The 13,905-nt window shown below is 48.8% G+C and overlaps 1 protein-coding gene across 1 annotated transcript in view; it reads left to right on the top strand.

Moving 5' to 3' along the window:
• Positions 1 to 13,905, top strand: part of SART1 (spliceosome associated factor 1, recruiter of U4/U6.U5 tri-snRNP) — a 244,084-nt gene that overhangs the window by 202,454 nt on the left and 27,725 nt on the right. The window contains exon 16 of the mRNA XM_030219089.1: positions 2,978 to 3,067. Within this exon, the coding sequence (XP_030074949.1) occupies positions 2,978 to 3,067 (90 nt within the window). The remainder of the gene's footprint in view (positions 1 to 2,977; positions 3,068 to 13,905) is intronic.

Genomic DNA, 13,905 nt, shown 5'->3' on the forward strand with positions numbered 1-13,905 from the left:
GCTTGTTTGGTGAAAACTACATCTGTACGAATTGGGGGCCTTTTAGGCCCCCGCTGTTTTTATCATGTTCTCAGAAGTGTTTGTGTCTCAAGTTACTTTATTTGTACTCAGTAATGCTGGTGGAGGGGCCAGGGTGTGGATAATAACATGTGAGGATGTCATGTGATTTTGGAGGGAGTGATAAGGCCATGACATCACCTCAGGTCCTCTGAACACTGAGGACAGTATACACTGTGAGCTAATTGCTGAAGGACCTGTGATAAGATAAGCTGTTGAGAGGAAATCTGTTTCATTTTCTAACATCTAGTCAGCAATGGCACAGTCTTCCTCCAAGTGTCTGACTGACCAAGAGATTGAAGCGATTATGTTTCAAAGCGATGATGAAAGTGAACTATCTTTGTCTGATGAAGAATATCTGCCACCAGCTAATCAAACATCCTCATCCAGTGATTCTTCTGATGATGAAGAAGTGAATCTAGTGGATCCTCAAGAAGTGATAAGTAGAACATCCAAAACGAATGTTTTTGGGACAGTAATCCTACATTAGTCGGACGTACTCCAATACACAATATTGTGAGACAGGCTCAAGGAGCTGTGGGAAGTCCCAGTTACTTTACCCCTAAAGATGTATTCTGTACTTATTTTTCTGACAATATTGCAGAAGAGGTCCTATTATGTTCAAACCTAGAAGGAAGACGTATCGCTTCAGCAAAAAATAAGTCCTGGAAAAATATCTCAAAAGAGGAACTTTATGCATATATTGGACTTTTCCTGCTGGCAGGGAGTCAAAAATCGTATGATGTCCCAATACGAGAATTATTTCTGGACCCACTTTCTGATCCACACTATAAGGCGACAATGTCAGTGGGCAGATATGAGGAAATTAGAAGGATCATTCGCTTTGATGATAAGCGAACTCGTGCAGCGAGGTTTGAAACAGACAAATTAGCCCCTATCAGTTATATCTGGAACATATTTATCAAAAATTGCACAAAACATTACAATCCTAGTACTAATGTTACTGTAGATGAGCAACTTGTACCGTTCAGAGGACGCTGCAAATTCATACAATACATGCCCAGCAAGCCAGCCAAGTACGGTATAAAAATCTTCTGGATGTGTGATTCTGCAAATTATCATGGCATAAATGGTGTAATCTACTGTGGCAAAGAGGTTGGTGCACCAGTACAGAAGGATCTGGGGTCTGAAATAGTCAAAACTCTTGCTGTTCCAATATTCAATTCAGGTAGAAACATCACCATGGACATTATTTCACCAATGTTGAACTAGGCAATTTTCTGCTTGCAAAAGCTATTACACTTGTTGGTACTATAAAGCAAAACAGATGAGAAATTCCAGCAGCACTCAAACACAATCGTCAGCGAGCACTTTATGAGAGTGTCTTTGGATTCAATAACAAAGCGACTTTGGTATCTTACAAGGCAAAGAAGGAGAAATCTGTAATTTTACTCAGTACCATGCATCACGATTGCAGTGTTGACAGCAATAACCAAAAATTGAAACCAGAAATCATCCTGCATTACAATGCAACAAAGGAGGTGTAGATAAAATGGATGAGATGGTGGGAGAATATTCGTGTAAGAGGCAAACAAACGATGGCCTGTAGTACTATTTTCAAATATGCTTGATGTAGCAGCCCTAAATTCATTCATTATTTATACAGAAACTCATCCTGAATTTCATGCACAGAGGAAGGACAGGAGACGCTTATTCTTGAAGGACCTTTGTCATGAACTTGTAATACCTCACATGATAGAGCGAAGCGACTTGAAATGCTTGCCAAAGAAAACTAAAGAAGCAATGAAACGGTGTGGCGTACAGTTTCAGATTACTCCAGAGCCAGGAGAAAGAAAACGAAAGCGTTGTTTCATGTGTCCAAGAAACATAGAGAGGAAAACTGAGCGATATTGTTCCACTTGTAAGGAAACTGTTTGCAAAGAACACTCTTCTGAAAAAATAACATGTCAGAATTGTTTGGAAGACTAATATAATAGAAAAGAAAGTTAGAATAAAAATGTAGCTGCAGCTAGTTTGCTATATATTTCTATGCATTTTTGTATGTTTTCATGTCTTTGCGTGAAATTTGGGAAAAAAAAGATTTTTTGGTGTTTTCTGTGAAAAATTATAATTAAAATGTTGTCCACTATTCATATTTTATTGAGCAATTTTGAAATAAACTTGTGAAAGTTATTTAAGTGTGTTTTTCTACATTATGTGCATGGGGGCCTGCCCCCATGACGTTAATATGTATATTTTTAACGTCATGCGTTCTAGGGTTAATAGTGAATAAGATACAGTAGATAAGACTCGACACGGCACAATGTTTCAGCAAACAACGCCTGCCTCAGGAGTCTGTATATGGAGATCACTTGTAGATGCAGCTTAAAGAGTAAGCAAACCAAATCAAGCCTTTAAAAAGGCTAATGAATGGTAAACACAGTGATTTTCATGTTTGGTCCATGTCGGAATCTATTCCACTCCAAGCTTTGTTTGGACCTTTAGCCACGCAACTTGTATGTTTCCCATTCATTAGCCTTCAAGGCTTGATTTGGTTTGCTTACTTTTTAGCTGCATCTACAAGTGATCTCCATATTCAGACTCCTGAGGCAGGCGTTCGCCACAAACACAGTGCCGTGTTGTCTTATCTACTGTATCTTATTCACTATTAAAGGATATTCTCGCCATCCCTCGTCTCTTTTGGCCGTACTTAGAAGTGTCCTGTGATCATAGCTACTCCCTGTGCTCTGCATTCTTGTAAAGTTCCCAGAATAGTAGATGGTGCCGGTTATAAAGTATAAGTTGTCAGAAGAACTTTGGTTCAGTAATTTCGTGCTTTCTGGGGCATGTTCTCTTTGTCTTTATTCTTTCGTGGGGACTTTCCACCTCCTTTTTCTGCTTCGTGTCAGTGGTACATTGCCTCATTTCCTAAAACCTGGCCCTCTCATCTTGTTTGCAGGTCTGCGGAAACAACAGTGCAGAAGGTGGCACGAGTGAGGCACCCGAACAAAACACTGCTCTCAGCGGTATATTGCATCGAGGATAAAATGTGAGTGTATTAATCACTGCTGCTTAGCCATATCTATAACTAGAGAGGAAGATGCACTTCTCGGAAGCCACATTGTGCCCTCCAATATATTGAAGACTGTTTTAGACAATTCCACTGCCTTTATTTTTTCCCTCTGTAACATGTTAGTTTTCAAACTGCCTTGCAAGAAACTCCACCCCCCCCCCCCCCCCCCCCCCCCCCCCACAAAAAAAAAAAATTAAAATGTATTTAAAAAGGAATTTATTGTGCAACTCTGATCCAGGCTAAGAGATAAGTCTACTCCATCAGAGGAAAGGCTATTTTATTCAGAATACTTCCTAATCTAAAGAAAACTGGAGGTTAAATTCGTTTTTGAATTACAAAGCCCTGAACAAATTACTTCTCAAGGAAAATTCACGATGGTCACTTATAGTCTAGTCTGGACTTTATATGTAGACTTTCTGGTTTATCAAAGGACTACCCAATACTGTTTACAATATGAAAAATATACAAATGAAACATTCAAAAATATACATTATAAATACATAAACATGTAAAACAATATTACCATAATCCTTGGCCCATCAGCAAAGTTTAACCCATTCCTATTCCTGAAACAGTATACTACTTCACTATAAACCCGGCATAATAAAGCCACCATTTCTACCCCACAGCCAGGTTCACCAGCAAATATCTGAATTAGTTAGCTATTTATACTGCCAAAATACTCACTTATGTTATTGCCTCTGGTTAGACTGCTCTCTAGACCTACATGATGTGGGTTTTTGACCTGCTAAACCAGGGGTTCTCAACCCAGTCCTTAGGACACACTCAGACAGTCAGGTTTTTGGGATACCCACAGTGAACATGCATAAGAGAGATTTCCATATCATCAAGCTGATCAATCATAGACTGTGGGTTGTGTCCATCTACCAGCAGGTGGAGATAGAGAGCAACTTTGCCTCCCTATATGTGGTCATGTGCTGCCGGAACATCCTCAGTATGTTCTCTATCTCAGCAGGTGGTGGTCACACACAGCAGCAGCTCTGGCTAGGCCTCCAAGCCTAATTTTTAGGTTTTGTTGAGTGCCTGGGGGTTGAGGGCTCTTTTGAGCAAGTGCAAACCTGGTGGTGCCAGGTCCCTCCTTTTCTCCCCCCTCCCGCTGGCTCCGTTAAAAAAAAAAAAAAAATTTTGAACGTCCTTAAAGGCGTTTATTTCGACGTTTATTTAAGCGTCTATTTGCAGCTACTCACTGGGACACCAGGTCGTTACAACTCGGAGCGGACAGCAGGTAATTTTTACCTTTTTATAGCGGGCAGGGGGTTCCCCGATTCTTCTCCTCGTGGCATATGGCGTCGGAGGGCGAGGGCGCAAAGGGTCCGCTCCCCGGGTCGCTTGAGCGCTTCTAGAGGGGATGCGGGGGTCTTAAAGCCTGATTCGCCCTTGTGGGTGACAGTTTCGTGACCGATGAATGTCCCGGTCCTTCCTCCGGCGTGGCGGTTTTTCCCGCCATAAACGCCCGCTCCTCGCCTCCGCCATCTTGGCCGGCCACGCGGCTCGGACGGCTTCTTCTTGGGCCGCCCTTGAGGTTGGAGACATTAATGCCATGAACGCCCTTAATTTGGGCGACGGCACAGAAGCGGCTAAAGTTAAGAGCCGTTCTTCCCGCGCGGCTCCTTCACGGAGTTTCGCGACCGGACGCCATTTTGGATGCGCAGCATGTCTCTCCCCCGCTATTGCGAGCGCCGGTTGAGGGTGCGTCTAGGGCTGTTGCCCAGGCTGCGGAAGTGCACAGTCTGGGGGGTTTTCTCCCCCGAGTTTGTTTTGCTGCTGCATCAGGCCTTCCTCATGCACAACGCTGCCCCTGCTCCCTCGTCTGGTAAAGAGGTTGAGGTTCCCAGAGGTAAACGCCCTCGGGTTGATTCCCAGGCCTTGGAGGAATTTGTCTCCTCCGATGTAGATGAGGGCAGCGTGTCTGAGGTTTCCCAACGGTCCTTTGCGGATTCCTTGGAGGAGACGGATCCCTGCTCGGATGGAGCGGATGACCCCTCTGCAGCGCGGCTTTTTAGCCCAGAGGATTTGCCCAACCTGTTGTTACAGGCCATGGACACTTTGAGGATTTCCTCTCCGGAGGACGTCTCTCCCTCAGCCCCTGTTGGCTCTGCCATTATGCTGGGGACGAAGCGCCCGCCTAGAACCTTCCACGTGCATGATGCCATGCACACCTTAATTTCGGCTCAATGGGATGTCCCAGAAGCGAGCCTTAAAGTGGCTAGGGCTATGTCCCGCCTCTATCCTTTGGCTGTGAGTGAACGTGAGGCCTATCTGTGGCCTACCGTGGATTCTTTAATCACTGCGGTGACTAAGAAAACGGCGTTGCCGGTGGAAGGTGGCACGGCCCTAAAGGACGCCCAAGACAGAAGATTGGAGGCGGCCTTAAGGTCGTCCTTTGAGGCAGCGGCTTTAAGTTTGCAGGCCTCAGTTTGCGGCTATGTGGCCAGGGCGTGCCTGACTATGGTGCAGCGGGCTTCCCCCTCGGATCATTCCTTGAGGGCTGATTGGCCGGCCCTGGAATCGGGCTTAGCCTATTTGGCAGACTTGCTGTATGATGTCTTGAGGGCCTCAGCGAAAGGCATGGCTCAGACAATCTCTGCGCGGCGGTGGCTTTGGCTGAAACATTGGTCTGCTGACCACGCCTCTAAATCCCGCCTGGCTAGGTTGCCTTTTAAAGGCAAGCTGCTCTTTGGGGTCGCTGGACAAAATCGTGACCGATCTCGGCACGTCTAAGGGCAAGAAATTACCAGAGGTCAGGGCTCGGGCTAGTACTCGTCCCGGTACCTCCAGAGGACGGTTGCAGGAAGCCCGTCGGTACCGCCCGGGCAAGTCGGGTTCCTTTGCCCCCTCTTCCTTCAAGAGGAATTTCTCCCCCAAGCAGCATTCCTTTCGCAGAGACCGCCGTCCCGGAGGTGCTCCCTCCGGTCCTCCCCCAGGGTCTCGTACCCAATGAGGGGGTCTTGGTCCACGCCCCAGTGCAGATTGGAGGACGGCTGTCCTCGTTTCTGGGCGAGTGGACCACAATAACTTCAGACGCATGGGTGCTGGAAGTCATCAGAGACGGCTACAAACTAGAGTTCTGCCGACCCTTAAAAGACGGGTTTGTACTCTCTCCCTGCAAGTCTCCTGGCAAAGCTGTGGCAGTGCAGCAGACCTTGGACAATCTGATCCGCCTGGGCGCGGTCGTTCCGGTGCCAGAAAGTCAGCTTGGCAAGGGACGTTACTCCATTTACTATGTGGTACCAAAGAAAGGAGGTTCTGTCCGGCCTATCCTCGACCTCAAAGGGGTCAATCGGGCCTTGAAAGTGCGGCACTTTCACATGGAGACTCTCCGCTCTGTTATAGCGGCAGTGAAGGCAGGAGAGTTCCTTGCATCCTTGGACATCAAGGAAGCGTACCTGCATATTCCCATCTGGCCTCCTCATCAACGCTTTCTGCGTTTTGCAGTCCTGGGACGACACTTCCAGTTCAGAGCCCTCCCTTTCGGGTTGGCTACTGCTCGCGGACCTTTTCCAAAGTAATGGTGGTCATCGCGGCCTTCCTACGAAAGGAAGGGGTACAAGTCCATCCTTATCTGGACGACTGGTTGATCCGAGCCCCCTCTTATGCAGAGTGCGGCAAAGCTGTGGACCGGGTAGTTGCTCTTTTGAGCTCCCTGGGATGGATCATCAACTGGGAGAAGAGCCAGCTGCGCCCGACTCAGTCCCTGGAGTACCTGGGAGTTCGATTCGACACCCAAGTGGGCAGAGTGTTCCTGCCAGACAATCGGATTGTCAAACTTTCAGGCTCAGGTGGACCAGTTCCTAGTAGCCTCTCCAACTTCGGGCTTGGGACTATGTGCAGCTGTTGGGCTCTATGACGGCCACGATGGAAGTAGTGCCCTGGGCCAGGGCTCATATGAGACCACTTCAACACTCTTGCTGCAGCGCTGGACTCCGATGTCGGAGGATTATGCTGTGCGCCTTCCCTTGACCCAGCAGTGCGCAAGGCGCTGAGCTGGTGGATGCAGACAGACAAGTTGTCTGCGGGAATGCCTCTGGTGACCCCAGAGTGGATTGTCGTCACGACGGACGCCTCGTTGTCGGGCTGGGGAGCCCACTGCTTGGGAAGGACAGCGCAGGGGCTCTGGTCTCCTGCAGAGGCAAAGTGGTCTATCAACCTCCTAGAGCCATTCGGTTGGCGCTTTTGGAGTTCATCCCGGTACTGGTGTTGAAGCCTGTACGGGTCCTGTCGGACAATGCCACGGCTGTGGCCTATGTCAACCGCCAGGGAGGTACCAAGAGCGCCCCTCTAGCCAAGGAGGCTATGAATCTTTGCCAGTGGGCGGAAAGCGAACCTGGAGCAGCTTTCAGCGGCCCACATTGCCGGAGTCATGAATGTCAAGGCGGACTTTCTCAGTCGCCATACCTGGAGCCCGGAGAGTGGCAGCTATCTGCTCAGGCGTTCTTGGACATCACGAAGCGCTGGGGCCAGCCGAGCCTAGATCTGATGGCGTCATCGGCCAATTGCCAAGTGCCGCGCTTTTTCAGCAGAGGACGGGACCCTCGATCCCTGGGAGTAGATGCTCTTCTCCAACAGTGGCCGACACAAGAGCTTCTCTATGTGTTCCCGCCCTGGCCCATGTTGGGCAGGGTGCTAGACCGGGTGGCAAAGCATCCCGGCAGGGTAATCCTGGTGGGTCCGGATTGGCCCAGGCGTCCCTGGTATGCGGACTTGATCAGGCTCTCAGTCGACGATCCTCTGCGGCTGCCAGTGGAGCAGGGCCTGTTACATCAGGGTCCCGTGGTGATGGAGGATCCCTCCCCCTTTGGTCTTACGGCCTGGCTATTGAGCGGCAGCGTCTGAGGAAGAAGGGCTTCTCAGACAAGGTCATCGCCACTATGCTGAGAGCGAGGAAGCGCTCTACTTCTACTGCTTACGCCAGGGTTTGGCGTATCTTTGCAGCGTGGTGTGAAGCAGGCTCACTTTCTCCCTTCACTGCTCCAATTTCTTCAGTGTTGGCGTTCCTGCAAGAAGGTCTGGAGAAAGGCCTGTCGCTCAGTTCCCTAAAGTCCAGGTAGCGGCTCTGGCTTGCTTCAGGGGCCGCCTGAAGGGTGCTTCCCTGGCTTCGCAGCCAGATGTGGTGCGCTTTCTCAAGGGAGTTAATCACCTGCGCCCTCCTCTGCACTCAATGGTGCCTGCGTGGAATCTCAACCTGGTACTAAGAGCATTGCAGAAGCCGCCTTTTGAACCCTTGTCGAGGGCATCTCTGAAAGACCTGACGTTGAAAGCAGTCTTTTTGGTGGCTATCACTTCAGCCAGAAGAGTTTCCGAGCTCCAGGCGCTCTCATGTCGAGAGCCTTTTCTGCAGTTCACTGAGGCAGGAGTGACTATTCGCACAGTGCCTTCCTTCCTGCCCAAGATTGTTTCTCGCTTCCATGTGAATCAGCAGCTCTGTCTCCCTTCCTTTCGTAGGGAGGATTACCCAGAGGAGTACTCTGCTCTTAAATATCTGGATGTGAGACGAGTCATCATCAGATACTTGGAAGTGACCAATGATTTCCGGAAATCGGATCATCTGTTTGTCCTGTTTGCAGGTCCTCGTAAGGGTCTGCAGGCTGCTAAGCCTACAGTGGCAAGATGGGTCAAGGAAGCCATTGCAGCGGCTTATGTGGCCGCGGGGGAAGGTGCCGGCCTATCCAGCTGAAGGCTCACTCCACGAGAGATCAGGCGGCCTCGATGGCAGAGGCCGGATCCGTCTCCTTGGAAGAGATATGCAAGGCTGGCAACTTGGGCTTCGGCTCATACATTCTCCAAGCATTACCGTTTGACTGTGGCTGCACGGGCGGAGGCCCGGTTTGGAGCTTCAGTGTTGAGGTCAGGGATTTCAATGTCCCGCCCTGGGTGAGTACTGCTTCGGTACATCCCACCAGTCTATGGATTGATCAGCTTGATGATATGGAAGGTAAAATTATGTATAATCATACCTGATAATTTTCTTTCCATTAATCATAGCTGATCAATCCATAGCCCCTCCCAGATATCTGTACTGTTTTTATTCTGGTTGCATTTCAGGTTCAAGTTTAGTCTTCAGTTACTTCAGAAAGACTTCGTGTTCAAGTTTTTTCACTTGGATTCTTCAAGAGTTAAGACGAGTTTGTGTTACAGTGAGCTGCTGCATTCCTCTCCCCTCCGTTTTACGGGGCTGGATTGAGACTTAAAATTCTGCCGGCACTCCCTCCCGCTTCGTGCGGCTGTAGGGCAGCTTTGTACCCCTCCCGCTTCGGCGGTGTTAGGGTCAGTCAGCTCCTCCCGCGGTTGCGGTTGCAGGATAAGCCAGATCCCCCGCATCGGCGGGTGTGGTGTCCCTCCCCCGCCCCGCGGGGATGAGCTGGACGGATCCCCCTCCCCCACTGTGTGGGGATGAGCTGGGTCAATTCCCCTCCCCGTTTCGGCGGTGGTGAGCTGGGCAGAGTGTCCCTTCGTGGGTGTAATTCTCTAAGTGCTGAGTCCTGCGGATGGAGCTTTGATATCGACATACTGAGGAGTTTCCGGCAGCACATGACCACATATAGGGAGGCAAAAGTTTGCTCTCTATCTCCACCTGCTGGTAGATGGACACAACCCACCAGTCTATGGATTGATCAGCTATGATTAATGGAAAGAAAATTATCAGGTATGATTATACATAATTTTACCTTAAATCTCATCCATGTTCACTGTGGCTATTCTAAAAACCTGACTGGATTTAAAACCTCTTTGCTAAACCAGTCCAAAGATATGGGTTATTTACTGTCTCCCCCCCCCCCCCCCCCCCCCCACCACTAGCATATGGAGCCAGAAAAAATAAATCTCTTTGTTTACTTAGCTTCCCCCATTAAGGAAGCTGCCGCAAGGAAGCTAGCCCAGTATTTCTGTCTCTAGCAGATGGTACACTTTTATTTAGGATGATTCATCAGATTCAGATAAGATCCACCATGTTAACAGCCTTCTGAAGGTTCACGCTGGTAGAGTTAGGACTGAGCTTAGTGGCTTCCAGAGGATGGTCATCATTTGACTGATCCATTCTACTCCCTGGAGGGCAGTGTTACCCATATTCCCCTGGATTCTATATAGCGCGTGCCTAGAGATCCGTATGGAAATCCAAGCCTATTCTATAACAATGCGCGTAACTTAATTGGCTTGACAAGCTAAAAAGATTGATAACAGCTTCTGAACAAGCAATAATGAGCACTAATTGCTAATAATTAGATTTTACGTGCATGACTTGCTAAGCGCATTCTGTAATGCAGTGTGCCTAACTTTTAATGTGTGCAGGCAAAAGGGGCGTGGTTATGGGCGAGGAAATGGGTGTTTTGTGAGCGTTCTGAAATTTATTCAAAGTCGTTAAATCGCGGGAGGATTGTGAAAAATTACAAGAGGACCCTGGGAGACTGGGCATCTAAATGGCAGATGACGTTTAATGTGAGCAAGTGCAAAGTGATGCATGTGGGAAAGAGGAACCCGAATTATAGCTACGTCATGCAAGGTTCCACGTTAGGAGTCACAGACCAAGAAAGGGATCTAGGTGTCGTCGTTGATTATACATTGAAACCTTCTGCTCAGTGTGCTGCTGCGGCTAAGAAAGCAAATAGAATGTTAGGTATTATTAGGAAAGGAATGGAAAACAAAAATGAGGATGTTATAATGCCTTTTGTATCGCTCCCTGGTGCGACCGCACCTCGAATATTGTGTTCAATTTTGGTCACCGCATGTCAAAAAAGATATAGTGGAATTAGAAAAGGTGCAGAGAAGGGCGACAAAATGATAAAGGGGATGGGACGACTTCCCTATGAGGAAAGGCTAAAGCGGCTAAGGCTCTTCAGCTTGGAGAAAAGGCGGCTGAGGGGAGATATGATAGAGGTCTATAAAATAATGAGTGGAGTTGAACGCGTAGATGTGAAGCGTCTGTTCACGCTTTCCAAAAATACTAGGACTAGGGGGCATGCGATGAAGCTACAATGTAGTAAATTTAAAACGAATCGGAGAAAAGTTTTCTTCACTCAACGTGTAATTAAACTCTGGAATTCATTGCCAGAGAATGTAGTAAAGGCGGTTAGCTTAGTGGAGTTTAAAAAAGGTTTGGACGGCTTCCTAAAGGAAAAGTCCATAGACCATTATTAAATGAACTTGGGGAAAATCCACTATTTCTGGGATAAGAAGTATAAAACGTTTTGTACATTTTTGGGATCTTGCCAGGTATTTGTGACCTGGATTGGCCACTGTTGGAAACAGGATGCTGGGCTCGATGGACCTTTTGTCTTTCCCAGTATGGCAATACTTATGTACTTATGGTATAGAATATGGCCCAGTCTGCGTAAATCTACACACTAGCATTTACACCACGTTTTCGTTGGAGTAAATGGGTGCGCGTAGTTATAGGCACTAGGATAGCAACTAAGTGTATTCTATATACTGCGCCTAAATCTAGGTGCTGCCAGTGGCATAGCTACAGGGGGCCTGGGCCCCCGTAGATTTGGCCCTGGACCCCCCCTGACAATGACCCGCCTGACCCCCCTCCCGCCGCCGACCTGCCGTTGCCTGCCTTTGCTGACGGGGGACCCATCCCCCGCCAGCCGAGGTCCTCTTCTCGCAAAAGGCTTCCTTCTGTTTCTGACATCCTGCATGTTGTATGTGCAGGACGTCAGACTCACAGAACGAAGCCTTGCAGATCAGCTGGGTTGGTTGGCGGCAGGAGGGGGGAGTTGAGAGGGTCGGCGGCGGGAGGGCGGGGGGGGGGCGGAGCCGGGAGGGGCAAAAATGTGCTCCCTCACCTCGGGCTATGCACTCGCCGAAGTCTGGCTACGCCCCTGGGTGCTGCTTCCTTATCGTCTGCTCCATACCATATCTGATGAGTGGGTAATATGCATGCCTTCCAGCAGAGGGAGACTGAGAACTAATGAGTGAGTAGTGACACCTGTATAAGGGGCTGTGCAACCCCTGACCTGCTCAGTTTCCCAGCAGAGGTATGTAAATTATTTTCTGTTCTTTGGTTGCTGGAGAGGTAGCACCTCCAGTGACCTCAATTAGGTGTTAATATTTGCATAGGTTGCTGAGTTAGCTTCAAAGAGCCTGTTTAAAAAAGGCCCCTTAGATTCAAAACTATATAAAGAGGAAAGGTCCCACTGAACTTTCTTTCTAAGAAGTTCTGAGAGAAGAGGACATTTCTCTGGTAAGTGAACACTATTTTGCTTTGGGAACTTATGGGTTTAAAGGAGGAATTGTAGGTTAGTGATAGGCAGAACAAAAATATTTAAAAAAGCAAATTTTATCAACTAATCTCCATAGTCTTTCCCCCTTAGTTTTAAAACTTGAACTTCGTACCACAGCATTAACAGCCTTTAGCAGGCACTGCAGGATCTAGTTTAGTCTTCCCACCCACACACCCCTAGGACAACTCTTCATTTATAGTCAGTTATTGTAATTAGGATAACAAGCAAGGAGTTCTCTTATAAAGTTTTAAATATATTTCATTACCATCTAAGAAGGAAACACTAAATAAATCTCACAATATACCATATAAACTAAAAGACATTTTTATATTAGGCTAATATCCTTAATACTTTAGCAAGTTTTAAATTACGGAAAAACTAAAAAATACTAAGATGGAGTCAGCAGTCCAGCAGCGAGAGGGGTGCTATCCAGTCTTTTGCATTGAGTATCACATGTATGATTATCTCCCAGTTGGTGAGCAGTTATATGTGTGTGCCCGATGCAAAGAGCTCTAGCTCTCAGAGAATGGGTCCGTTCTCTTGAGGTAGAGTAGCAGACTTGGTGGAGCTGAGGGAGACAGAGAGGTACCTAGAGCAGGGGCGTAGCCACGGGTGGGCCTGGGTGGGCCCAGGCCCACCCATTTCCGCCCAAGGCCCACCCAAAAATAATGGATCAAAACCGCGATCGCAACCGCAGCTTCACTTGAGTCTTCTTTTCTCTTTCCCCTCCCTCACCCCTGCCGTAAGCATCCATTTAAATTAAGGGCGGGGCCAGCAGTGATTCGCTGAGCACTCCAGAGCCTTCCCTCTGCCACAATCTGCCCTCTGGGAAACAGGAAGTTGCGCTGAAGAGAGCTGATCGTGGCAGGGAAGGCTCTGGAGCAGGTCTCTTCATCTGTGATCAGCGATAGTGAGGGAGGAAAACGGAGTGAGTGGCTGTACCTGTAGGGTGGGAGAGGGACGGGCTGGGAGACAGTGGCTTCACCTGCGTGGGGGTGGGAGGTGGGGGGGGCTTGAGGCCATAGGGAAGGGATTGGAGAGAGGTTCTGGACCTTCAAAAGTGGGGGGGGGGGGGGTGGGCTGGAGAAAAGGGAGAGAGATTCTGGACCTGCAAAAAGGGGACGATGGCTGGCTGAAGGGAAGGGAGAAAGGTTTGGGACCTGCAAGGGGAGAGGTTGCTGCTTGGAGGGTAGGGAGAGAGTTTTGGATCTGCAAAGGGGGGTGGTGGCTAGCTGGAAGGAAGGGAAATTCTGGACCTGCAATGGGGGGTGGCTGGCTGGCTGGAGGCAAGGGAGAGAGATGCTGGACCTGAAAGGGGGGGAGGAAGATGGAGGGAAGGATGAGAGGTGCTGGACCTGCAAGGGAGGGAGGCTGGGGGGCTGGAGGAAAGGAAGAGAGTTGTTAGACCTGCAAGGGGGGCAGGCTGGAAGGAAGGGAGAGAGGTGCTGGACCTGTGGGGAGGGGGCTAGAGGCTGGAGGGAAGGCCTGCAGGGGAGGCTTGAGGGAAGGGAGAGAGGTGCTGTACCAGGAGGAGAGATTAGAGGGAAGGGAGAGAGATGGCAGATCAAGGGGATG

This window comes from Microcaecilia unicolor, chromosome 11 (assembly GCF_901765095.1).
Source record: "Microcaecilia unicolor chromosome 11, aMicUni1.1, whole genome shotgun sequence".
Classification (NCBI taxonomy): Eukaryota; Metazoa; Chordata; class Amphibia; order Gymnophiona; family Siphonopidae; genus Microcaecilia; species Microcaecilia unicolor.